Genomic DNA, 23431 nt, shown 5'->3' on the forward strand with positions numbered 1-23431 from the left:
CAGTAATTTGCTTTCATCCAATGTGAAGATCCTTATCTCCCTCCTCCTACAAGGCCCACCATGCAGTTACCCAATCACTATTCCTTGATTCATTTTGTTTCACTCCTGTCATTTTCAACTTTGGTGATGACCTGTAATGGACAAGGTGATCTTATGCTATAAAATTCACAGCATATTGGATAGGTTGTCCAGTTTTCTACCATGCCTGTGGAGATCAAGGATAAGTTACAAATATCTTAAAAGATCAATTTATGTCAATTCTCCAGAGATTCTGTTGATCTCCAACTGAAGTTACACAGGGAGGCCACAGAGGTCAGAGGTTATATATTTTAAATTAAACCGTTAACTTGGCCAATGCCTGGATTATTTTTTAATGGACTTCAGCCAGTGAATGGACTTCAGCTGGGTTTCGTTGTTGTTTTTGTAGCTTGAAATATGACGTTGAGTTGTCTGGTTTGTAGCCCAGTTGGCATGTGAACAATAGTTCATAAAACCTTGGATCCTTTTGAGAACAGTGCAGATGTTATTCTGTAAAGGGTATCAAGTATCAAAGATTCAGCATCAAGCCACGTGTCAGAAACCAGTCGCTCATTCTCTGTTTGCTTGGAAAATATATATACTTCATTTAAAACTTTGTTTAACTGTTTATTGAGAAAGAATTTGGAACTCCTTAAAATAAGTTTCTTAATGATGGAAATAATCATTTGTCTTCAGCAAGCTGCCTGGAATAGTTAAACATATGTATCCATTAGTCTATAGCTGAAATGATCAGAATATGGCTATTTGAACATGGCTGCAGAGCACAAGATGCCAGAAATCTGTAGCCGATTTGATCAATGCTGTTCAGGACATTCTATATTATCACCCAATACTCTGTGAGGTTTCATTATTACCTATGCATAAGAACATAAGAAATAGAAGCAGGAATCGGCCATTTGGGCCTCTAATCCTGCTCTGCCATCCAGCAAGATCATGGTTGATCTGATAATGGCTTTAATTCCACTTTACCGCCTGTCTCCTTAACACCTTTGCTGAATATACTCAATGATCAATATTCAATGCTAAAACTGTGAATATATTCAAGAGGCGGCTGGATATGGCACTTGGGGAGAATGGGATCAAAGGCTATGGGGAGAAAGCAGTATTAGGCTATGGAGTTGGATGATCAGCCATGATCATGATGAACGGCGGAGCAGGCTCGAAGGGCCAAAAGGCCTCCTCCTGCTCCTATCTTCTATGTATCTATGTATCCAATGCCAATGCCTGCTAAGGATATAATTTTCTTAACTCTCAAGATACAGACTTCAGTTAATGTGCAATTTCTTGAAACTAACTTTAAAAAGTGGTCAAAATGATGCCAAGATGTAGCAGAGGGTCAGATGATGTTTTGTGATTTCCAGACAGACAAAGGATTAATTCATATCAAAACATGAGTCAGGATCATGAGGTGGGTGGACAGGGTAGATAGGGAAAAAGTGTTTCTACTCTTAAAGGATCAAGAATGAGAGGGCACAGATTTAAATTGATTTGCGAAATAAACAAATGTGACGTGAGGAAAACCTTTTCACACAGTGAAAGGTTCGTGTGGGCACAGCACTGCTTGGAGGTTTGTTGGAGGCAGGTTCAATCGGGGCAATAAAGAGGACATCAGGTCATTAGTTGAATAGAAACGATGTGCAGGGATACGGGGAAAAGGCAGGGAATGGCACTAAGCCATGATGTTCGTTTGGAGAGCCGGTATGGATACGATGAGCCATATGGCTTCCTTCTGCACTGTACCAATTCTGTGATTCAGAACATGCTTCTGAAAATGTTCTTAAAATGTGAATGACTATGGGTGAAATGCCCTCCCTTGAATGGAAGTCAAAATCCAGTGATGGCATTTGCACCATCAGAGTGGTCCACCCGAGTGAACTTATCCAAAATTCAAAATCAGTCACCTTTCTGACACAGGGGTGAATAATCCAGCCCCACCTGCCACGGGAACCATCGGGGGGACGGACAATGTGACAGACGATATGAAGATCCATTGACATTGGGTGGAAATTTTTAGTCTTGAGACGGACTTGACCGGAAAACCCTGCCCACTGTCTCTGAGGTCAATACTGAACGAAAGAGATCTGCACAGCCAGTTAATTATAAGTAGGTGCGAATAATTCAATCAGTTCCTTAACTGTAGCAATGGCTTTGGACTTGCAAACAATTCTGGGTGGACAATAGTTACATTGATCCTATGATCAAAACGGCCTTCACATAACATGGGCAGGGTTCTCCATTTCTGAGATTAGGTGTTGACGCTGGCACAGAATTCGTGGGGTTCCACGGCAGCAAAATTGACACCGCAGCTGGACTGATTCTGCTACTGTTGTGAGGCTAGCACTGGCACCATGTGTCAATTCCAATGAGAAACGGTGCAGGATTGGCTGGTTTCGCAGCCGCATTTATACTTCACTCCTCATACACAGCAAGACGCGCTGCCCCACGCTTCATGGATGCCGAGCTGGAGACCGTCCTGGACGCGATGGAGGACAGATGGATGTCCTTGTATTTTAGCCTGGGAAGCAGGCTGCCAGCCCCTGCAGTTTGCCGTGCCTGGGGACAGGTGGCAGAGGCAGTGAGCCGTGGGGAATACCGTCCAGATTGACCAGCAGTGCCTGAAAAAACAGCATTATCTCCTCAGGGTGGTCAAGGTGAGAGGCAACACTGTGGCCTTGGCATCAATCCCCGTCCCGCACACCCGTAACCCTAGCCCCCCCTCAATCCGAAGGGCCACAGAACCCCCCACCCTGCACCACATGCGGCACTCATACCAGTCCCCTGGTCACTGAGGCCACAAACCACCCACCCCCTGGGCTGCCTGCGTGGACTGTCTAACACTGTTGTTTTCTGTTTGCCACACCCCCCCACCCGCACCCCCCCCGGTGGGAGTGGAAGAAGACTGGAGGGGGACGGCCAGACCTGCGGCCCCTAACCATGGCAGAACAGAGGGGCCTGAATATGTCGGCGACCCGGAGGAAAGGGAGGTCGCCGGGGTGGAATTCAGTCACAGGCGAGGAAGTGAGACCCTGCTTAGTTGCAGTTCCCCGTGACACATGCGTGAACCCCCCCCCCCCCCCAACACCACCCGCACCCCACCCTCACACCACCTGCACTCCACTCCGGCCCGCGGTCTAATCCTGCATCTTGTCTGGTGTCTTGCAGGACCTGCTGGAGATGGAGCGGATCCATCTGGCGACCTCACCCCCAGCCATTGCTGCAGCCGGAGCCCCCGTAAGCCGAGCACCAACGTTGAGAGTAGCTTGGACCACAGCCCTCCACCCGAGACGCTGGACACCACAGAGCTCAAGTTTGAGGATGACACTGATTTGCCGTCACAGCTGACTGCAACACCCTCCACCATCCCAGAATACTAAGCTCGGTTGGCACTTTACTGAAGAGGCACTTGGGACACTATCTGGTGCTCACCACCCAGTTGATCCGATACAGCAGGTAGAAGTAGGAACACCCGAGGGGTCAGATGGTCAGAGGGCGGGCCGACACCAGGAATCAGCTACCGTCCAGATGAGCTTCGGGCTTCTGGAATGGAGAGCCCCATCGACTGTGGTGATGCAGTTGCAGAGCCAGGGACTACATGGGGGGTTGTCGGCGAGCATCCAACACCTGCAGGTTCAGTTGGAGGAGTCCAACTGCGTGCAGGAGCAGGAGGTGTTGCCGACAATGCGTGCCACCCAGGCCAACACTGCACGGGTGGTGTCTGCGGTGGAGGCATTGGGGCAACGGTAGTGACTGTGGATCAGCATTTCCAAGGCCTGGGGCATTCTGTGCAGGCGCTGGCTGAGGCCCAGGACAGGGCTGCCATCTCACAGCCAGCCATGTGCCAGAGCCACCTGGAAATCACAGCGATACTCCTGAGCCTGGCCCAGTCACAACAAGCCGTGGCTGGGAAAGTCGGCGGCATTGCCCAGGCGCCGGCCGACGTGGTGGCCCAGTTCCAGAGGGAGATGGCGCAGCCACTGGCTGATATGACACAAACCCAGAAAGAGGTGATACAATCAATGGTTGATATGGCGCAGTCTCGGCATAGATGGTCCACTCCCTGTGCTCCATTGCCGCCAGCGTACAGATCCTGGTCGAGACCAGAGCGGCCTCCAGGATGGCAGCGCCCCGTGGTGGGAGTGCCTCACAGGATAGCTCCCTTCGCACCGCCATCCCACGGAGTACCCGGAGGTCATCGGGCACCCCGAGGGAGGAGGAGGTGATGGGTCCCTTGTCTGTGACCCCTCTAGTGGAGGTGCTGGAACACCGCAGAACCTTGGACTCCCCTCACCACCTCCTGTCCCTGGTGCATTTGGTGGGCAGCAGGCAGAACAGGGTGGCACCACGTCTCCTTTGACGCCTGAGTAGCAAGCCAAGCTCATCTAGTCCCGGTAGCCCCAGAAGATGGCCACCAACGGGGACCCCGGTTGCAGGCTGAAATCACAGCAGGCCGTCTGCACTCCTCCTGTACCATCTGGGGACCAATCAAGGTGTAGCATTGGGGCCCATAAGGCCAGAAAGTTAGACACTAATTAAGTTGCCATGGGTGCAGGGCAAAGTTTAGTTATAGGGAATAGGGCACAAATCTGTATATATGTTGTCACATTAAACACCTGTTCACACTGTTACAGGTGTGGGGAGTGGGCGGGTTGAGGTGGGTAGGGGTGGGATCCGGGGTCCATACTCCTAGCCACTTCGTCCCCACCCCCAGTCACTGAACCTGGAGGCGATCAGAGCATTCTGAGCATGTGGGCCCTGGCGCACACGTTGTGTAGCCTCCCATGCCTACCTGGGCTTCATGTCCTGCCCATAATAATAATCTTTATTGTCACAAATAGGTTTACATTAACACTGCAATGAAGTTAGTGTGAAAAGCCCCTCATTGCCATATTCCGCCACCTGTTCGTGTACACTGAGAGAGAATTCAGAACGTCCAACTCATTATTCAGAATTCAGAACGTCTTTCGGGCCTTGTGGGAGGAAACCTGAGCACCCGGAGGAAGCCCACGCACACATGGGGAGAACATGCAGACTCTGCACAGACAGTGACTCGAGCCGGCAATCGAATCTGGGATCCTGGCGCGACCGCTGCAGGTCATCGCCATGCGCATGCGCGGTCACCGACCTGGCAATTCTCTGGCCGTTTCTGTCGGGAACGCCGGGGGTTTTACGTGGCGTGGCTGCCAGCATCAGTGCAGGTGCGGCACTGACTTTTCCATCGTAAGACTAGACACATTCTCCTGACATAGCCCCAAAATGGGAGAATCCAGCTCCTAGTCTCAAGAATGGAGAATCCTGCCAGTGACGTTTAGGTGGATTGGTCATGCTAAATTGCCCCTTCATGTCCAGGGATGTGAGGTTCGGTTATATGGATAGGACAGGGTGAGCGAGGGAGTGGACCTGGGTGGAGTGCTCCTTCAGAGAGTCGGTGCAGACTCGATGGGTCGAATGGTCTCCTTCTGCACCATAGGGACTCTATGAAAGGAGTAAGAAATTCCAATGGGAGGAAAATTGGATGAAGAGCTGAGGAGTTAAACAGCGAGTGGGGGGATAAAGGATAAGATAAAGTGCAAGAGAGTGCATTGAGGTGTTGGTAGAAGAAGCAGATAAATTAAAATAAGAGATTTAAAATAAAACATCTGGCACTTGTAAGGAATTAAAATCAGTGAGAGGAGGCAGTGGTAGTACCCGATCTGAGTAACTGAGTAAACGTGGTTTTCTGCTAAGACATAGGTTTTAACTATATTCCTGTATTTTTTTCAGGGTTGTAAATACTGGGTCATTGGACTGGTTTTACAACCATGTGAGGTCTCGTTTCAAAAACTTTGGAAGTGCAAAGGTGATGCACTCTTTACACAAAAGACTTCAACCTGGAGAAAAACGTCTCCTCCGACATTTAGGTATGCTATTTATTCTCCCTAGTTATGTTATCAATGGCTTTTTATCCAGGTTACACTTTAAGTGCTCAAAAATATAGATTCAATTTGTCATTAAGAGAACTAGGTGATTTACTGAATGCCTTCAAGTACGAACCACTCAATGTTAAATAAGAGTAGCAAAAAATGTAACATATCAACTCTTCGGGAGAATATGATGCAAAGGCTGAAGGTAAATGATCATAAGTTACCAGCAATTTCTTTTGGAATATAGGAACAGGAGTAGGCCATTGAGCCACTCAAGCTCGTTCTGGTGCTTATTTGGTCATGACTGATCTGCGACCTAACTCCATATCTTTAGTGAATACAATCTATTGATATTAGATCAAAGATGTGGCACCATTGTCATTGATAGTAGAGTTCCAAACCTCTACCACTCTGAAGTGGTGCTGAAGTGTTTCCAAAATACACTCCTGACAGGTCCAGCTCGAATTTGTAGACTATGACCCATACTCATCATCTCCCCATTTAGTGGAAATATTTCCCTCGACTTCCTCTCTATTTATTTCCTTTAATGTCTTAAAGACTCCAATTGAATCACCCCTTAGTCTTGTAAATTGCAGAGAACATAATCCATTGTTGTTTTATCGTTCCATGTAATTTTACTCTTTGAGTATTCTGTTACTCTCGTAAATATCTGCCATACTCCCTCCAAGGCTGGGATAGCCTTCCTAAAGTGTGGTGCCCCAAACTGCTCAAATATTACAAGTCTGATTTAACCATGGCATTGTATAACTTCAAACTCCTTGTATTCTAGTGTTCTAGATGTAAATCACAGCACCCCATTAGCCTTGTTAATTATTTTCTATATCTGTTCATGATATTTTAATAATTTCTGTACCTACCCCTAAGTCCTTCACTGTTTACAACTTTCCACCATTTACAAAGTACTCTGTTCTATCCTTTTACGGTCAAGTGGATGGCTACATATTCGCCTGCATTAAAATCCTTTTGCAATGATTTTCCCAAACACTTGTGTTCTCATCTTTTTGTAATTTTATGCTTTCAAGTGTGCTGCTTACGATGCCAGCTGTTGTTGTGTCATTACCAAATGGATCTGTGACTTTCTATTACTTTAAGAAATTTTGGCACAGAGGGTTTGGGGAAGGGAGGGACGTGGCAGAGGCAGTTGACTAAATGGTTCAATCAGAGTGACAAAAGAGACGGCGAGTTCCTCATAATAGTTCTGGGAGGTGAGGGTGAGAGGGGGGTGCAGGGAAGCAGAGTTAAGAAAAATGGTTGGAGCAGCAAAAGAAAGCTGAGGATTGTTATTACATTCCAGAATGGTCCTGGAATAATGAGTAGTTTTGGCAGAAGAGAACAGTACCTAATTGTGCTTCATATGGTCCAATCTGCCACAAATGTGCAAGTCTGCATCTTGGACTTAAGGGTGGAAGATGAGGGTCATACCAGGCAGTGCGAGAGAGTAATGGTTTAAATGCAGCTAGGGATTGAAGGTGGAGGTGAGGATGAGGAGATCGGTGGCTGCAGAACTGCCGTGGTGAATGGAGGGTCAAAGGCTGGGGGAGTTGGAATTTGAAAGTGCAGTTGTAGGTGAATTGGGAAAGAGATTTTCCAGAGGCAGACAATGAAGTGGGTAGGTTTGGGAGGGAGAATGGTTAAGCGGGGGAGAGCAGTACAAGGAAGATATATGTATGACCTTACCTATGATTGGCGCAAAGCCTTATGAGCTGGAAAGGTGAAAAGGTTTACTATATATATAGGCTGGAAAGTTTTTAATGGAAGGAGAGGAACAATAGGAGAGCAGTGACTTCAGGAGAGGGAACACAGTGAAATATGGAGTTTAAAATGGCTAAAGATGATAATTCACAGAGGCTAAAGCAGGAAAACAGCAAAGATAATTTGATGAGAAAATGTTACGGTTCTTTAGTGGTCAGTGGAGAACCAGGATTTCAAATGAGTTGCGAGAGTTGGAATAAGGTGAGATGCTCAAACGTAACGGAGGTGCCAGAGGAATCAGGTCAGGGTGTGATTTGGTGATCTGAGCAACAATCGTGGCAGAGCAAATGGTGGAAGGTATAGCCAAGCTAGTATACTCCCCCTTCAGCCAAGTTTCCAACAAGATCATAATATCAATGCAACTAACCATAATGTATTCACAGATGGCAAGGGCCTTGCTCACAGGTGAAGGAACACCCTGGTGGGAGATGCAGAAAGGAGCAGCAACACTTGATTCAGTGGCAGAGTTCACAATGTCAGCAATAAACATAAAAACATAGAAACATGGAAGATAGGAGGAGGCTATTTGGCCCTTCAAGCCTGCTCCACCATTAAATGTGATTGTGACTGATTATACAACTGAATAGCTTAATCCTGTTTTCCCTCCACATTCTTTGATCTCATTCTCCCAAAATGCTACCTCTAACTGCTTCTTGAAAACATATACACTGCGGGATCCTCAGTCGGCCGACGCCGGAATCGGGAACACGATTGGGCACAGAATCAGTTCCGATCCCAAAATCGTGGTGGGCACCGATTTCACGCCAAATTGCAATTCGCAGTCGCCTCGATAGTGGTGTCAATGCGTTGCAGAACAAATTTAAATTAACTACCGCTTATATATCACTAGCGGGCCCGACCCAGTACTACAAAGAACAAAGAAAAATACAGCGCAGGAAAAGGCCCTTCGGCCCTCCAAGCCTGCGCCGACCATGCTGCCCATCTAAACTAAAATCTTCTACACTTCCGGGGACAATATCCCTCTATTCCCATCCTATTCATGTGTTTGTCAAGATGCCACTAAAACGTCACTTTCGTCCCTGCTTCCACCACCTCCTCCCACAGCAAGTTCCAGGCACCCACTACATTCTGTGTAAAAAACTTGCCTCGTACATCTCCTCTAAACCTTGCCCCTCGCACCTTAAACCTATGCCTGCTAGTAATTGACCCCTCTACACTGGAAAAATGTCTCTAACTATCCACTCTGTCTATGCCCCTCATAATTTTATAGACCTCTATCAGCTCGCCCCTCAACCTCCGTCATTCCAGTGAGAACACACTGAGTTTATTCAACCTCTCCTCATAGCTAATGCCCTCTATCATAGAATTTACAGTGCAATAGGCAACATCCTGATAAATCTCTTCTGCATCCTCTCTAAAGCCTCTACATCCTTCTAGTAGTGTGGCGACCAGAATTGAACACTAGACTCCAAGTGTGGCCTAACTAAGGTCTCTTTAGCTGCAACATGACTTGCCAATTTTTATACTCAATGCCCCAGCCAATGAAGGCAAGCATGCCGTATGCCTTCTTGACTACCTTCTCCACCTGTGTTGCCCATTTCAGTGATCTGTGGACCTGTACACCTAAATCTCTCTGACTGTCAATACTATAGAGGGTTCTACCATTCACTGTATATTCCCTACCTGTATTAGACCTTCCAAAATGCATTACCTCACATTTGTTCTCCGGGGCCTCCACGAATTTCCGCCTCCGATGGGCCGAATTTCTGACAGCGAGGTTCACTTGTGGTTTTAATAATCATGAAACTGGCGTTGTGGCTGATGAGGGAGAGAGAGTAGGTAGGACACGAAATAGCATGACCATGGGCTGCCGAGCCAGACTGGCTGGGATGACGGGTGCCCCTGTCAGTGCCAGGCAGGAGAGAGGTGATGGGGAACTGGCCGTGTGGCCAGTGTGACCCCCACAGGACTGGGGTGGTGTCCAGGTACGGACCGCCATTGCCGCAGCCTGCAAAGCAGCCATCTTGTGGAGCAGCCCACTGACCACCGGCCTTGGCCTTGGTTCTGCAGATTTACACTGGCCGTATGGGTGCCCCACTACCAACCCCCCCCCCCCCCCCCCCACCACAAACCCCAGCCCCGCACACCACTCTTCGCCATACCACCCCCTCCATCCACCACCCACCAGCGGGGCATCAGGCAGCCCACCCGAGCCGAGGACAACACCCACTGTAGCCCCTTCGGGGGCACCGGACGGGGGGGCTGCAGAGCATATTGCTAGCAAGGGCAGCATCAGCCAGTGGCAGAGTGCTCGCCAGGGCCAGAGGCCCCCAAAGTGCTTGGCACCAATGGGGCCCGGGGTGCGGGGAGAAGTAGGGGTCGGGGGATATGCAAGGCAGAGTCCACAGTGCCAGCCGGGGCCACCATGTAGTCCGCTGGACCTGGTTGGGCACAGGAGTACACCCCGTACTGACATGTCAGCCTTTCACCCCCTATAGATGCAAGAGCCCCCAGGGATGCCCTGAAGCTGTATGAACTGGAGCTGCTGAAGGAGGAGGAAGCTGCAGCAGTGCCACAGCAGAGCATGCAGCAGCGGAGCATGCAACAGCGGAGCGTGCAGCAGCGGACAGGAAACAGCTGCTCAGGATGGAGAGCTGGCCACCCAACAGGCCAAGGAGGAGGAGGTGCAAAGGAGGTGCTGGATGAGGTCTCGCATGTACCAGCTGCACCTGTCATTCGAGGACCTGCCAGACCGGCATGCCGCAGAAGACTTTGGCTGAGCAGGGAGACAGTGCGACATATCTGCCAGATCATGGCACACCTGGCACCGCGGGGGAATGGGCGAGGACACCCACTCCCAGTGGCCGTCAAGGTGACAGTCGCCCTCACTTTTATGCCATGGGCTCCCTACCGGTGCTGAGTGGAGAACTGTCCAGGATCTCACAGAGCTTTGTGCACAGGTGCATCCGTGTCATCATGGAGGCCATGTATGCCCTGGCAGCACAATACATCAATTTCAATGTGGACCAAGTCCACGAGGATGCCCGGGCAGCGGGGTTCCCTGCCATTGCCAAGATGCCCTGGCTCCAGGGGGTGATTGATGGGATCCATGTCGCTCTATGAGCACCTGCATATGACAGACCTCTCTCCACAAACCAAAAGTGGTTCCATTCATTGTGACCATCAGCTGCACAATCTGCACGTCTGTGCCCGATACCCGGGCAGTGTACATGATGCCTTCTTCCTGGCATACTTGACGATTCCCGGCATCTTCTAAAAGCCCCCCTCCCGACTGGGGTAGTTGACTCCTGGTCAACAGACGTTATCCACTGCGGTCGTGAATGATGGCACCTATCCGAAGGCCACAGGCCGAAGCGAAGGCCTGCTACAATGACGCCCATGCATCGACCAAGGGTGTGATCGACTGGTGTTTTGGCATCCTAGTTCAGGTGCCTGGACCATCGTGGAGGGACCCTATAGTCTTGCGCTGAGAGGGTTGTCCGCATCATGACGGTCTACAGCATTCTCCACAACATTGCACAGCAGAGGGGCGATGTACTGGTGGAGGAGGATGAATGCCAGACCTCGCCCGATGAGGAGGATGTGGGTGCGGCCAGGATGAGCAGGACATGGGGCCCAGGCAGGCACTGGAAGCCGCAAGACATGTGCGCCAGGACCAACGTGCATGGGATGCTCTGATCACCTCCAGCTACACCGACTGGGAAGGGGGGGGGAAACTGGCCAGGAGCACAGACATCGCACCCCCCGCTCAGCCTGCAACCCACTTTGTAATACATACCTGCCACACCACGGGAATTTGGGATGCGGGTCCTGGGTTGGCAGTAACAGCGGGTCTGGTGGGAATGGAGGATGATGACAACCCACTCTGCGATGAGCTCTGGTGCTCCACATCATTTGACAATGTCTGACCCCTGCCCAAGTGCACTTTCCACAGTTCAACTGGGTGATCACTGCATGCGAACTGGCCATTCCATCACACAGTGCCACCGAATCGGTATCGCCCAGGCACAGCAAATGGCGGCAGCTGGCAGCACCCTTCCCAGGCCGGGCTAGGGTACAGGGTGTCCTGCCTCTCCTCCACTGTGTCTAGGAGGGTCTCAAGCTTGGCGTCAGTGAAGCATGGTGCAGTGCATCTTGCTGCCATCTTGTTGACTAGTATGGTGTGTATGGGGAGTGGAGTGTGTATATGCAGCTGCAGCTTGTCAGCCTCCGGAGTGTCACTTGCAAATCTGACGCAATTTCTCATTGGAATCGATTGTGTTCCACGTGGCGCCGGTGCTCGCGCCTTAATAGTTGCCAGCTATGGCGTGAGTTTTGCTGCAGTGGAAGTCCACGAATCCTCCCGAAATGTCAACACTTAGACAATATTTTGGCCTCAACTACTTCCTGTGGTAATTCCACAGGCTCACCACTCTTTGGGGGAAGAAATCTTTCCTCATCTCTGTCCTAAATTATTTACCCCACTGATGCAACCATCAATTCAACCAGAGACACGAGTTGGAGTAAACTGTGGCTTTAATCGGCTTACAACTGAGCCTGCCTGCGACTATGCTGAACTGAAGGCGGACTCGTAGGACGGCAGCACTTATACTTCCTGAAGGGGTGGAGCCGAGGGGGGAGCCCTGTACATGCTCCTCATCTCCCCCTGTGGGCAGAGCTGCGCAACGGCTCACAGATGGAGCCCACAGGGACACAGTAATATACAGTGTTAATTATAGTTGTTACACATTCACCACACCCACATCCTCAGACTGTGATACCTGGTTCTGGGCACCCCCACCATCAGGAACATCCTTCCTGCATCTACCCTGTCTCGTCCTGTTGAAATTTTATAGCTTTCTATGAGATCCCTTCCTCATTCTTTTGAACTCCAGCGAATACAATCGTAACCGACTCAATCTTTCCTCATACGTCAGTCTCGCTACCCCAGGAATCAGTCTGGTAAACCTTCACTGCACTTTCTCTCTCGCAAGAACATTATTCCTCAGATAAGGAGACCAAAACTGTACACAATGTCCGCAATTTACTGGCCTCGCACAGCAATAGCAGCGTGCATTGGCCATTAGATCCCAGGTGAAGCCTCCCGCGGGACACCCGGCAGCATGACGCCTCATGGGATCTACCCAAGCCTTGCAAGGCACTGGTATCAAGAACCCACCCACAATGGGCAGGACCAAGCCATACTCGTGTAAGTAGGCCTTAAACGTGCTTATGGCATACTTACTCCATATCTAACGGACTCCTGGGATAGTAGCCAGGCGCTGTTCAGTACTGGTCACACAAAAGTGGACCAGGCAGTGGTCTCCCAGGTTATCGGAGGTCCCTGGCTGGCCAGGGATAATGCAGGCTGGTCCCCTGGCCTTCCCCTGGAACACGGTCACCTTGGCACTGCCACCCTGGCACTGTCAAGGTGCCTGGGTAATACTGCCAAGCCACAGGGGCACTGCCATGGTGGCAGTGCAAGGGTTCCTGAGTGCCAGGATCAAGGCCTAAGTTGGCCATGCCCATGAAAGGAGGGTGGGCGCTTGTATAAAGTGTGATGGAGGAGGGCAGGTAAGCAGGAGCCTCTGGGAGGGTGGGGGGTGGGGTTGGATGTCCTGCCAAGGGGGCCTGTAATTCGATGTGGGGTGACCCCCAGGTACCCCATCGTGGGGTATCCCACTTGGGAAGGGTATGGGGCGATGCCCATGTATGTGGAGGTGAGATTGTCCATGGGTGGAGTGGCTGACCCACGACCTCTGTTAGAGATCAGTGCACCATTTCAAAATGGTGGCCTGAACTCTGAGTTCAGCTCCCCAGAGACATGGTGCAACATGGTCAACAGAAGCCGGGAGACCCCGGTCCCGGAATCTACACGGTTTGCAACCCCTCACAGGATCAAACGCGAACTTGTTAGCTGTTGCGATGTAAATCCTGCCCATTGTGGGAGGAATCACTTTTTGGCAAACCTGCATTTTGGAGTGAGATAGCTAGACTCACTCTAATATGCAGTTTACCAAGGCACCTGAAGCATTGGGATCAATCTCTTTTGCCTTGGAAGCCTTGGGTGAGTGCCATTCAGTGCTGGTTCCCACAAACTAGAACCAGACAGAACTGCTCTCGTGGGGGTCTCCCAGGGGAATTGGAGGACAAAAGGTGCATGCCCTTAGGGCAAATTGGTACCCTGGCACTGCTGATGCAACCCTAGCCCCCTGGCCCTGCCAGCCTGGCAGTGCCGGCTGGGTGCCGGAGTGGCATATTCAAGGTGCATAGGTGGCTTTTTTTTTGCATGGCGGCGATTGGACTGGGAATGTCCTGCACGAGTGTTGGCTGGATGTGGGAGTCCGGGTACCCCTCAGTGACTTGGGGCTTTGGGGGAGTCGGGGATCGCATACGGGGATCTCGTCAGTGCAGAAAATAGGGCTATTTGCGGGCTCGACCTGGAGTTCCCCACTGAGACCCCCTATGTACCCCGAATGACATTTAATAGCATTGCGTTTCTCGGCTCTGCGAGCGCCAGTATCACGCAGCTAAATACGGTCGCTATGGAACTTTGTTCCCATTTAGTTAAATCGCGCACTCTAAGTGTGGGCTAAATCAGTGAGAAAGTACCCAGGGCCCAAAAAAGTGACTAAGTATCATTCGTTAGCGGTGAGGAACTCCCAGCAAAACCCGCCACAAATAACACTTTGAAAATTTTCCATTAAGTCGTGCACAATATTTCAGGTGTGGCCTCACCAAGCCCTGTATAATTACAGCAAGACATCCCTGCTCCTGTACTCAAATCCTCTCGCAATGAAGGCCAGCATACCATTGGCCTTCACTACCACCTGCTATACCTGCATGCTTACCTTCAGTGACTGGTGTACAAGGACACCCAAGTCTCATTGTACGTTCCCCTCTCCTAATTTATGGCCATTCAGGTAATATTTTGCCTTCTCATTTTTGCTACCAAAGTGGTAACCTCGCATTTATCCAAATTATACTGCATCTGCCATTCATTTGCCCACTCACTCAACTTATCCAAATCACACTGAAGGATTTCTGCATCCTCCTCACAACTCACCCTCCCACCCAATTTGGTGTCAAATGCAAAATAGATGATTGGGGTAAAGGAGGTGGGAAGAATGAGCCTGCACCAGTTGTTTGGGTGGGAAAGCCAGCGAGGGAGGAAGACAGAGCCATTGGGATTGCTCCTCAAAGAAGGCTGTACGAAATGCTGTGAAGCGCCATCTGGAAGATGTCAAGATTTTCACAGAGGGAAACTGTAGACTTATCTAAGAAGGAGTCAAACCTGGGACGGTGGCAGGAGAGTAGGAAAATTGGGGAGTACTGAAAGATTAGCCATGATTTAGGAGGACCTATGAAAGGAGACATGGAGAGGGTGGTTTCGGAGGGAAAAAAAGAATGATATAGCAATTTTTCATAACCATCAGACCTCAAAGTGCTTACAGCCAAAAAGGTTTTCAAGTGTAGTTATTGTTGCAATGTAGGGAATGTGGCAGCCAAATTAGCTTACTGCAAGCTGTCATAAATGGCAATGTTACAAAATAAATAAAGAGAAAAGAAGAAAAAAGTGGAGTGGAAAAAAGTAGTAATAAAGGGCCTATAATAGGCTTGGGCCTAGAGTGGCTGACAAATGCACACATGAATGGGCACAGGGAAAACTCAAGTTACAGAGGCCTGAAGGTGTAGAAAGATTCAAATACATGTATCATGGTGATAAATGGAGAATATGGAAGAGACAATCACCACACTACAAGGGTTGATCTCTGACTGCAAACAATATTATCTGTGCTAATATAGACCACTTAGTCTTAAGCAGAATGTCGTGACCCTTGGACTGAGTGATTGAGAGACAGGTTATGGTTCTTGTAGCATTCCAAATTGCTGTGTAAATTAGTTGGACGGGAGTGTATGAAATGAAATGAAAATGAAAATTGCTTATTGTCACGAGTAGACTTCAATGAAGTTACTGTGAAAAGCCCCTAGTCGCCACATTCCGGCGCCTGTTCGGGGAGGCTGTTACGGGAATCGAACCGTGCTGCTGGCTTGTTTGGTCTGCTTTCAAAGCCAGCGATTTAGCCCAGTGTGCTAAACAGCCCCTATGGAAGAAGTGTGCTCCCTCAGAGTTGGCTTTCTACATTTTGTAGCACACGGAGGATGGCGTGTTTCTCATTCCCTTTCTCATCCGTCCCAGCAGCTGAGATCTTATTACCCAATCCCTTTCAGGCTTTTAATGCTACCCAGCATGGTGATGCTGCTGTAGAAGGTGGACAAAAATCTGCTGGACTTGCCGAGATTGTGGAAGTAAAGCTCCCCATTGGGTTCCTGGAGTGCCACTGGCTTCTCATGGGATCAGAATAGTTTGGCTAATGTGAGGTAGAATTCATCAACCAGTTATTACATAGAAACATACTTAGAAAATAGGAGCAGGGGTAGGTCATTCGGCCCATTGAACCTGCTTTGTCATTTGTTATGATAGTCCAACTCAATAGCCTATTCCCGTCTTCCCCTCAAATCCTTTGATCCCTTTAGACCCAAGAGCTATACCTAACTCCTTCTTGAAAACATGTTTTGGCCTCAACTTTGGCCCCTGTAGTAATAAATTGGAACGAATTGTACAAGCCGGCCATTCTCTGGGTGAAGAAATTTCTCCTCATCTCAGTCCTGAGAGATTTAACCCATATCCTTGGACTACACCCTTGGTTCCGGACACCCCCTCCACCGGGAACATCCTTCCTGCATCTATCCTGTCTAGTCCTGTTAGAATTATATAGGTTTCTATTAGATCCTCCCTCATTCTTCTGAACTCCAGTGAATATAATCCTAACCGACTCACTCCTTTCTCATACATCAGTACCGCCATCTCAGGGATCAGTCTGGCAAACCTTTGTGGCACTCCCTCCAAAGCAAGAATATCCTTCTTCAAAAAAGAAGACCAAAACTTCATATCATATTCCAGATGTGGCCTCACCATGGCGTTGTATAATTGCAGCAAGACATCCCTGCTCCTGTACTTGAAACCTCTGGCTATGAAGGTCAACGTACCATTTGTCTTCTTCACTGCCTACTTACTGAAAGGTTATGTGTACCAATTGGAAAAGAATGGTCTACATGTTCAGGAGAGATTGAAAGCTGAGTTTTTCATGTCGAAGGGTAGCTTCAGTGATTTGCAAGCCTTCTTCCAGGCTAATGAACTTAGTGGTATTATGTGATGCATTCAAGTCCCTGCTGCATTCAGTTTATACTTTATTTTTAATGCATTTATTACCTCTTGTAGATGCACAGTATGAACGAGATGGATTTGACTCTGTTTCAGATAGTTTCTTGCATGGTGAGTAAACACCAGAATACTTCATTTGTTTTCATTATGTTACCGTAAACCCTGTTACGATCTGACACGTGAGGGTAGACTGTCTCCCCTCTTCCTTATTCAACTGAAACAGGGTTTTTGTGAAAAGGATATATTTGCGTATTGCCAAGAAAATACATTTTGTGAAAGCTTTTTTGCCCTGCACTCATCAGATGAGAAGCTTCAACAAAATATCTTTTTTCAGCCATACTCAAGTTCTGGACTCCAAATGACTGAAAGGATGAATTTGCCAATTCAATAAATGTTTAACGGTTTATACACTGTGATCATTAAAAAAAGAGAAAACAAAGCAAGAGGTTAGCTCTTTCATACTTTACCCAGTTTAATTAAAATACTAAAACACTCTCCAACTTTCACACACACACACATACACACACTCAAACTTTATACATAAATAGATCATGGAGTGGGGAAGGATAAATCAATGAAATTAGAGTCTAGGGAACTAAAAGAGGGATGTGGTTTGAGGAGTTGGTTGATTTTTTGTTTTTGGGATTAATTTGCTGGTCTCACAATTTCCCTTATAGTTGTGATTTGAAGATGTTAATTTGGCTGCACTTTTGGAGACAGTAGTGTGGTGTTCATTTCCTTCAAAAAGTCTCTATCCACAGCAGGGACATCCCTAGGTGGCATGGTCAGCAAACAGGATTCAAAAGCTTGTACGTTGGGTTGGAGCAAAGGAGAATGGAATGAAAGGAAATACATCACTTGGGTCTGCTCTTATCAGTGTCTCAGCTGTTTTTCCTCTGACTGCAGGAAAAGCAGAAGCTATTTTTAAAATTTAGAGTACGCGATTTTTTTTTTCCAATTAAGGGCAATTTAGCTTGGCCAATTCACCTACCCTGCACATTTTTTTTAGGGCGTTGTGGAGGTGAGACCCACGCAGATATGGGGAGAATGTGCAAACTACACACTGACAGCGACCGGGGGCTGGGTTCGAACCCAGGTCCTCAGCACCGTTAGGCAGCAGTGCTAACCACTGCGCCACCATGCTGCCCCCGAGAAAGTAGAAGCTTAATCACTCAAAGAGTTGGCCTGTCACATGACTATCACCCAGTGATTAAAACATGGTCATTACTAATGTATTCCCTCATGTAACTTAATCAGTTCATGTCTGGGAATCCTCTCTCTGTCGGTGTCCCATTGTTCAAGTGATTGAGTTTAAAGTGTATTCCCGTTGTAGCTTGATGAGTTTGTATCTTGAAACCTTCTGTTGAATATCCCAGGTGATTACTTTAATGCCTTGCTAATGGGGACGGGATATGTGGCTCACTCATATTGTCGGGCTATCGTTGTCCTCAATGAGTTATTGCTGATGTGGTGACATCTCGGTGGAGTGGACGTCCAGAAATGAAAATTGGATAGCCACCTTTCATTCCAAGTTCGAGTTATACTTAATCTCTGTTTTTATTCTAAGTCTCTGTTTTTAAAGTTCATTTCGGGTTTGCAGCATTGAATCAAAAACATTATTATTTGACTTGAAGCATGTTTTTGTGACAATCTATTGACGCCATTTTCTAGTTCCCATGTTTATTCAGTGATAGTAATAAAGTATCCATGATGTGGAGATGCCGGCGTTGGACTGGGGTGAGCACAGTAAGAAGTCTTACAACACCAGGTTAAAGTCCAACAGGTTTGTTTCAAACACGAGCTTTCGGAGCACGGCTCCTTCTTCAGGTGAAGAAGGAGCCGTGCTCCGAAAGCTCGTGTTTGAAACAAACCTGTTGGACTTTAACCTGGTGTTGTAAGACTTCTTACAGTAATAAAGTAGCAATGGCTGCTTGTCCACCCATGACCCTCGACAAACTAGGTGATCCACCTGCTCATTGAGGTGGAGAGCACATAGTCCAGAGTGGGTAACTGTTTGAGTAGTCCTGCTTGGTACTATTCAACAGGGCAGCATGTCACCCGAGTCCTGAGTGTGGTTTTCAAATGAGACATTGATTGGGTTTTTGTCTGTGGCAAAGCGTTAATGAATAACATGGGCTACAAACTTGAGGAGAAGCTGAAATGCCTGTGACAGCTAGATACCGTATGACATTGTGTTGAAGATGAAAGGGTTCTAATCATCTTGATGTAATTTCCTCCAGAAGGTTCTGAGACACATTCTTTGTGCAATAGTGTGAAATAGTTTCTGACTCATTATCAACTGTTTTTTATGACCATACAATGCCAAGATCTATCCTTTTGCTTTGGACAGCTGGACTGGGAATAGATGGCTACAATGGTAGATTTTGATGAGAAAAGATGGGTGGAAGCTCAAGTGGAGCATTAACCCCGGCATGGACTGGATGGACCAAATTTAGCCTTGTATGAAAACTCTGGAACTAATTTTGAACCAGATTTTCTTTCAGTTAGAATTTGAATTTTTCTATCTCCATGTATCAAGGTAGAATGAAATGTTCTAATTCTAATAAAATTAAACTGAATAATGCACTTGGCTTTTGGAAAATGAAAGCTTTGAAAAAAATTAATATTTTCCAATTAAGGAGCAATTTAACATGGCCAACCGACCTACCCTGCACATCTTTGGGTTGTGCGGGTGAGACCCACCAGATACTGGGAGAATGTTGATACTCCACATGGACAGTGACGCGGGGCCGGGATCGAACCTGGGTCCTCGGCCCTGTGAGGCGGAAGTGTTAACCACTGCACCACCGTGCTGCCTCCTTGAAATTGTTTTTAACTGAATTCATGGAGTCATGGAATCCCTACAATGCAGAAGGAGGCCATTCAGCCCATCGTGTCTGCACCAATCCTTCGAATGAGCTCTCTACACATGTCCACCCCACCCTATCCCCGTAACCCATAACCTAACCTGCATATCCCTGGACACTAAGGGGAATTTTATTATGGCCAATCCACCTAACCTGCACATCTTTGGGCTGTGGAAGGAAACAGAAGCACTCAGAGGAAACCCACGCAGACATGGGGAGAAAGAGAAAATTCCACACAGACAGTGACCCAAGGTTGGAATCAAACCAGGGTCCCTAGTGCTGGAAGGCAGCAGTGCAAGCCACTGTGCCATCGTGCCATCCGTATCATACTGTGCTCGTCTGGTCTACTGTAATCTAATGACTCTGGCACATCACACTGTGATAGTCTGGTCTGCTCTACCCAATCACTCTGGCACATCACACTGTGATAGTCTGGTTTGCTCTACCCAATCACTCTGGCACATCACACTGTGATAGTCTGGTCTGCTCTACCCAATCACTCTGGCACATCACACTGTGATAGTCTGGTTTGCTCTACCCAATCACTCTGGCACATCACACTGTGATAGTCTGGTCTGCTCTACCCAATCACTCTGGCACATCACACTGTGATAGTCTGGTCTGCTCTACCCAATCACTCTGGCACATCGCACTGTGATAGTCTGGTCTGCTCTACCCAATCACTCTGGCACATCACACTGTAATAGTCTGGTCTGCTCTACCCAATCACTCTGGCACATCACACTGTTGTAGTCAGGTCTGCTCTACCCAATCACTCTGGCACATCACACTCTGATAGTCTGGTTTGCTCTACCCAATCACTCTGGCACATCACACTGTGATAGTCTGGTTTGCTCTACCCAATCACTCTGGCACATCACACTGTGATAGTCTGGTCTGCTCTACCCAATCACTCTGGCACATCACACTGTGATAGTCTGGTCTGCTCTACCCAATCATTTTAGGACATCACACTGTTGTAGTCAGGTCTGCTCTACACAATAATTCTGAGAAATAGAACCATAGAAAAATTACAACACAGAAAGAGGCCATTCAGCCCATATTGTTCATGCCATCCCGAGGACACCCAGATGCCTTTCTAATTCCACCTTCCTACACCCGGTCTATAGCCCTCTAGATTACAACACTTAAGGTGCAGATCCATGTACTTTTTAAAAGAGTTTAGGGTCTTCAGAAGAAACTTTATTAACAAAGCGAAGCACAGACATTGGAGGTGCCAACACTCCTGTGGGGGGGGGGGGGGGAGGAAGCAACTGGCAACCCCAGTGAGAAGCGACGGCTTCCAACCGCCCTCACCTTGCGGCCGAGCCTCTGCCCCCAAGGCAGGCAACGTTAAATTGAAGCATTGGCGATCCTTGGGATTTTCCTAACTTCAGCTACCCTTGCTGTCAGGGAAACAAGCTGAAGTGCAAATGGTAGCAGTGGATATGAATCTGGAACCCACCTCTCCATTCACCTGAGGAAGAAGCTGCGCTCCTAAAGCCAGTGATTTGAAACAAACCTGTTGGACTTTAACCTGGTGTTGTACGACTTCTTACTGTGCTCACCCCAGTCCAACGCCGGCATCTCCACCTCATTATAACTTAGAGCAGCTCCGGGCCTTGAGGTTCTGACTTCAGGTTGTGCCACCTCAGTATGAGTGACAGCAGTCTGGACAGGTTTGCTGAGTGACAATAGCAAGCCTTTCTAGGGGTTACACAATGCTTAGCACTGCTGCCTCACAGCACCCGGGACCAGTATCAATTCCGGCCTCGGGTGACTGCCTATGTGGAGTTTGCACATTCTCCCTGTGTTTGCATGGATTTCCTCCGGGTGCTCCGATTTCCACCCACAGTCTAAAGATGTGCAGTTAGGTGGATTGGCCATGCTAAATTGCCACTTAGTGTTCAAAGATGTGCAGGTTAGATGGGGCCACTGGAATAGGGAAGGGAGTGGGCCTACGTAGGGGGCTTTTTCGGTGAATCAGTGCAGACTCAATAGGCCAAATGACCCCCTTCTATGAACACTGGCAGAATGGCAGTGGTGGAAGCAGCACAAATGCTGTTAATGAGATGAGAGCAGGTGTATGCTCCACTGTCATTCAGGGCAATCCCTCAGCAATCTGCAAATCTGTTAAGAAGGGAGATTTCTGGATTACAGTTACAGGGCAGCCTGCACAGAGATGAACATGAATCTCTTAGCCTCAGTCAGAGCTTTCACTGAAGCACTGAGACACTGGGTGGCTTCTCCCTGTGCTGAAGCTGAGATAGCAGTTACCAGACGCTCCATCACAGACCGATCTGCAAGGGCTGTCAGGCAGTTTTCCCCCATTTCTGTGGTGAAAAAAAGGAGATACGTGCTCCGGGGATGGTGCATCCCTTCTCCCACATTGAAGCCGGTCTCCTCCGTGCTCCTTGACAATGATAATAATCTTTATTGTCACAAGTAGGCTTACATTAACACTGCAATAAAGTTACTGTGAAAAGTTCCTAATCGCCACATTCCAGCGCCTGTTCGGGTACACAGAGGGAGAATTCAGAATGTCCAAATTACCTCACAGCACGTCTTTCAGGACATGTGGGAGAAAACCGCAGCACCTGGAGGAAACCCACACAGATACGGAGAGAACTTGCAGATTCCACACAGACAGTGACCCAAGCCGGAATCGAACCTGGAACCCTGGAGCTGTGAAACTGGCAAGCGCGGTGTCGGCGAATTGGCTGGTGGGCCTTCATTTGTGGCGAGCAGCCCATGAGGCCTCGGGCCAAGTGCCAGGAAGCTCAGGGTAATTCTCACTCACTCCCACACTTAGAATTTCTTCCAGAGAATTGCACCCTCTGTCATTAATATAGATCAAGAGTCTTAATAGCGACACTTTGGAAAACCCACTGAATACCTTCCTCCAGCCTGAAAAAATATATTTACCACTCTCAGCTTTCTCTCACTCAGCCAGCTTCTCACCCACTGACATTGTCCCTTTTATTCAATCGCCTTCATACCTTTCTGGCAAGATTATTATTTGGCACCTTATCAAATGTCTTTTCAATGATCATCCACACCACATCAACCGCATTAGCACGGTAGCATTGTGGATAGCACAACTGCTTCACAGCTCCAGGGTCCTAGGTTCGATTCCAGCTTGGGTCACTGTCTGTGCGGAGTCTGCACATCCTCCCCGTGTGTCCGTGGGTTTCCTCCGGGTGCTCCGGTTTCCTCCCACAGTCCAAAAATGTGCAGGTTAGGTGGACTGGCCATGCTAAATTGCCCTTAGTGTCCAAAATTGCCCTTAGTGTTGGATGGGGTTACTGGGTTATGGGGATAGATGGAGGTGTTGATCTTGGGTAGGGTGCTCTTTCCAAGAGCCGGTGCAGGCTCGATGGGCCGAATGGCCTCCTTCTGCACTGTAAATTCTATGGTAAATTCTATGATTACCCTCATAAACCTGGACTATATTATAAAATGTCAGTCAAGTTAGTAAAGCATAATTTGCCCATTACAAATTCATACTGTCTTACTTCAATTAACTGACATTTTCCCAAGTGATTATTCATTTTCTCCCAGGTTATCATTTCCAAGAACTTCCCAACACCGAGGTTGATCTGATTTGGCTGTAGTGGCTGGGTTTATCCTTACAAAGTTTTGTTTTAACATGGGTGTAACATTTG

The 23431-nt window shown here is 48.2% G+C and overlaps 1 protein-coding gene across 6 annotated transcripts in view; it reads left to right on the plus strand.

Moving 5' to 3' along the window:
• The window catches only part of mlphb (melanophilin b), a 206751-nt gene that overhangs the window by 67485 nt on the left and 115835 nt on the right, over nucleotides 1–23431 (plus strand). For all 6 annotated transcript variants that reach the window (XM_038788445.1, XM_038788469.1, XM_038788464.1 and 3 more), the window contains 2 exons: nucleotides 5800–5936; nucleotides 16957–17010. In XM_038788445.1, coding sequence (XP_038644373.1) covers nucleotides 5800–5936; nucleotides 16957–17010 — 191 coding nt within the window. The remainder of the gene's footprint in view (nucleotides 1–5799; nucleotides 5937–16956; nucleotides 17011–23431) is intronic.

The sequence above is a fragment of the Scyliorhinus canicula genome, chromosome 2 (genome assembly GCF_902713615.1).
Source record: "Scyliorhinus canicula chromosome 2, sScyCan1.1, whole genome shotgun sequence".
In the NCBI taxonomy this organism is placed as follows: Eukaryota; Metazoa; Chordata; class Chondrichthyes; order Carcharhiniformes; family Scyliorhinidae; genus Scyliorhinus; species Scyliorhinus canicula.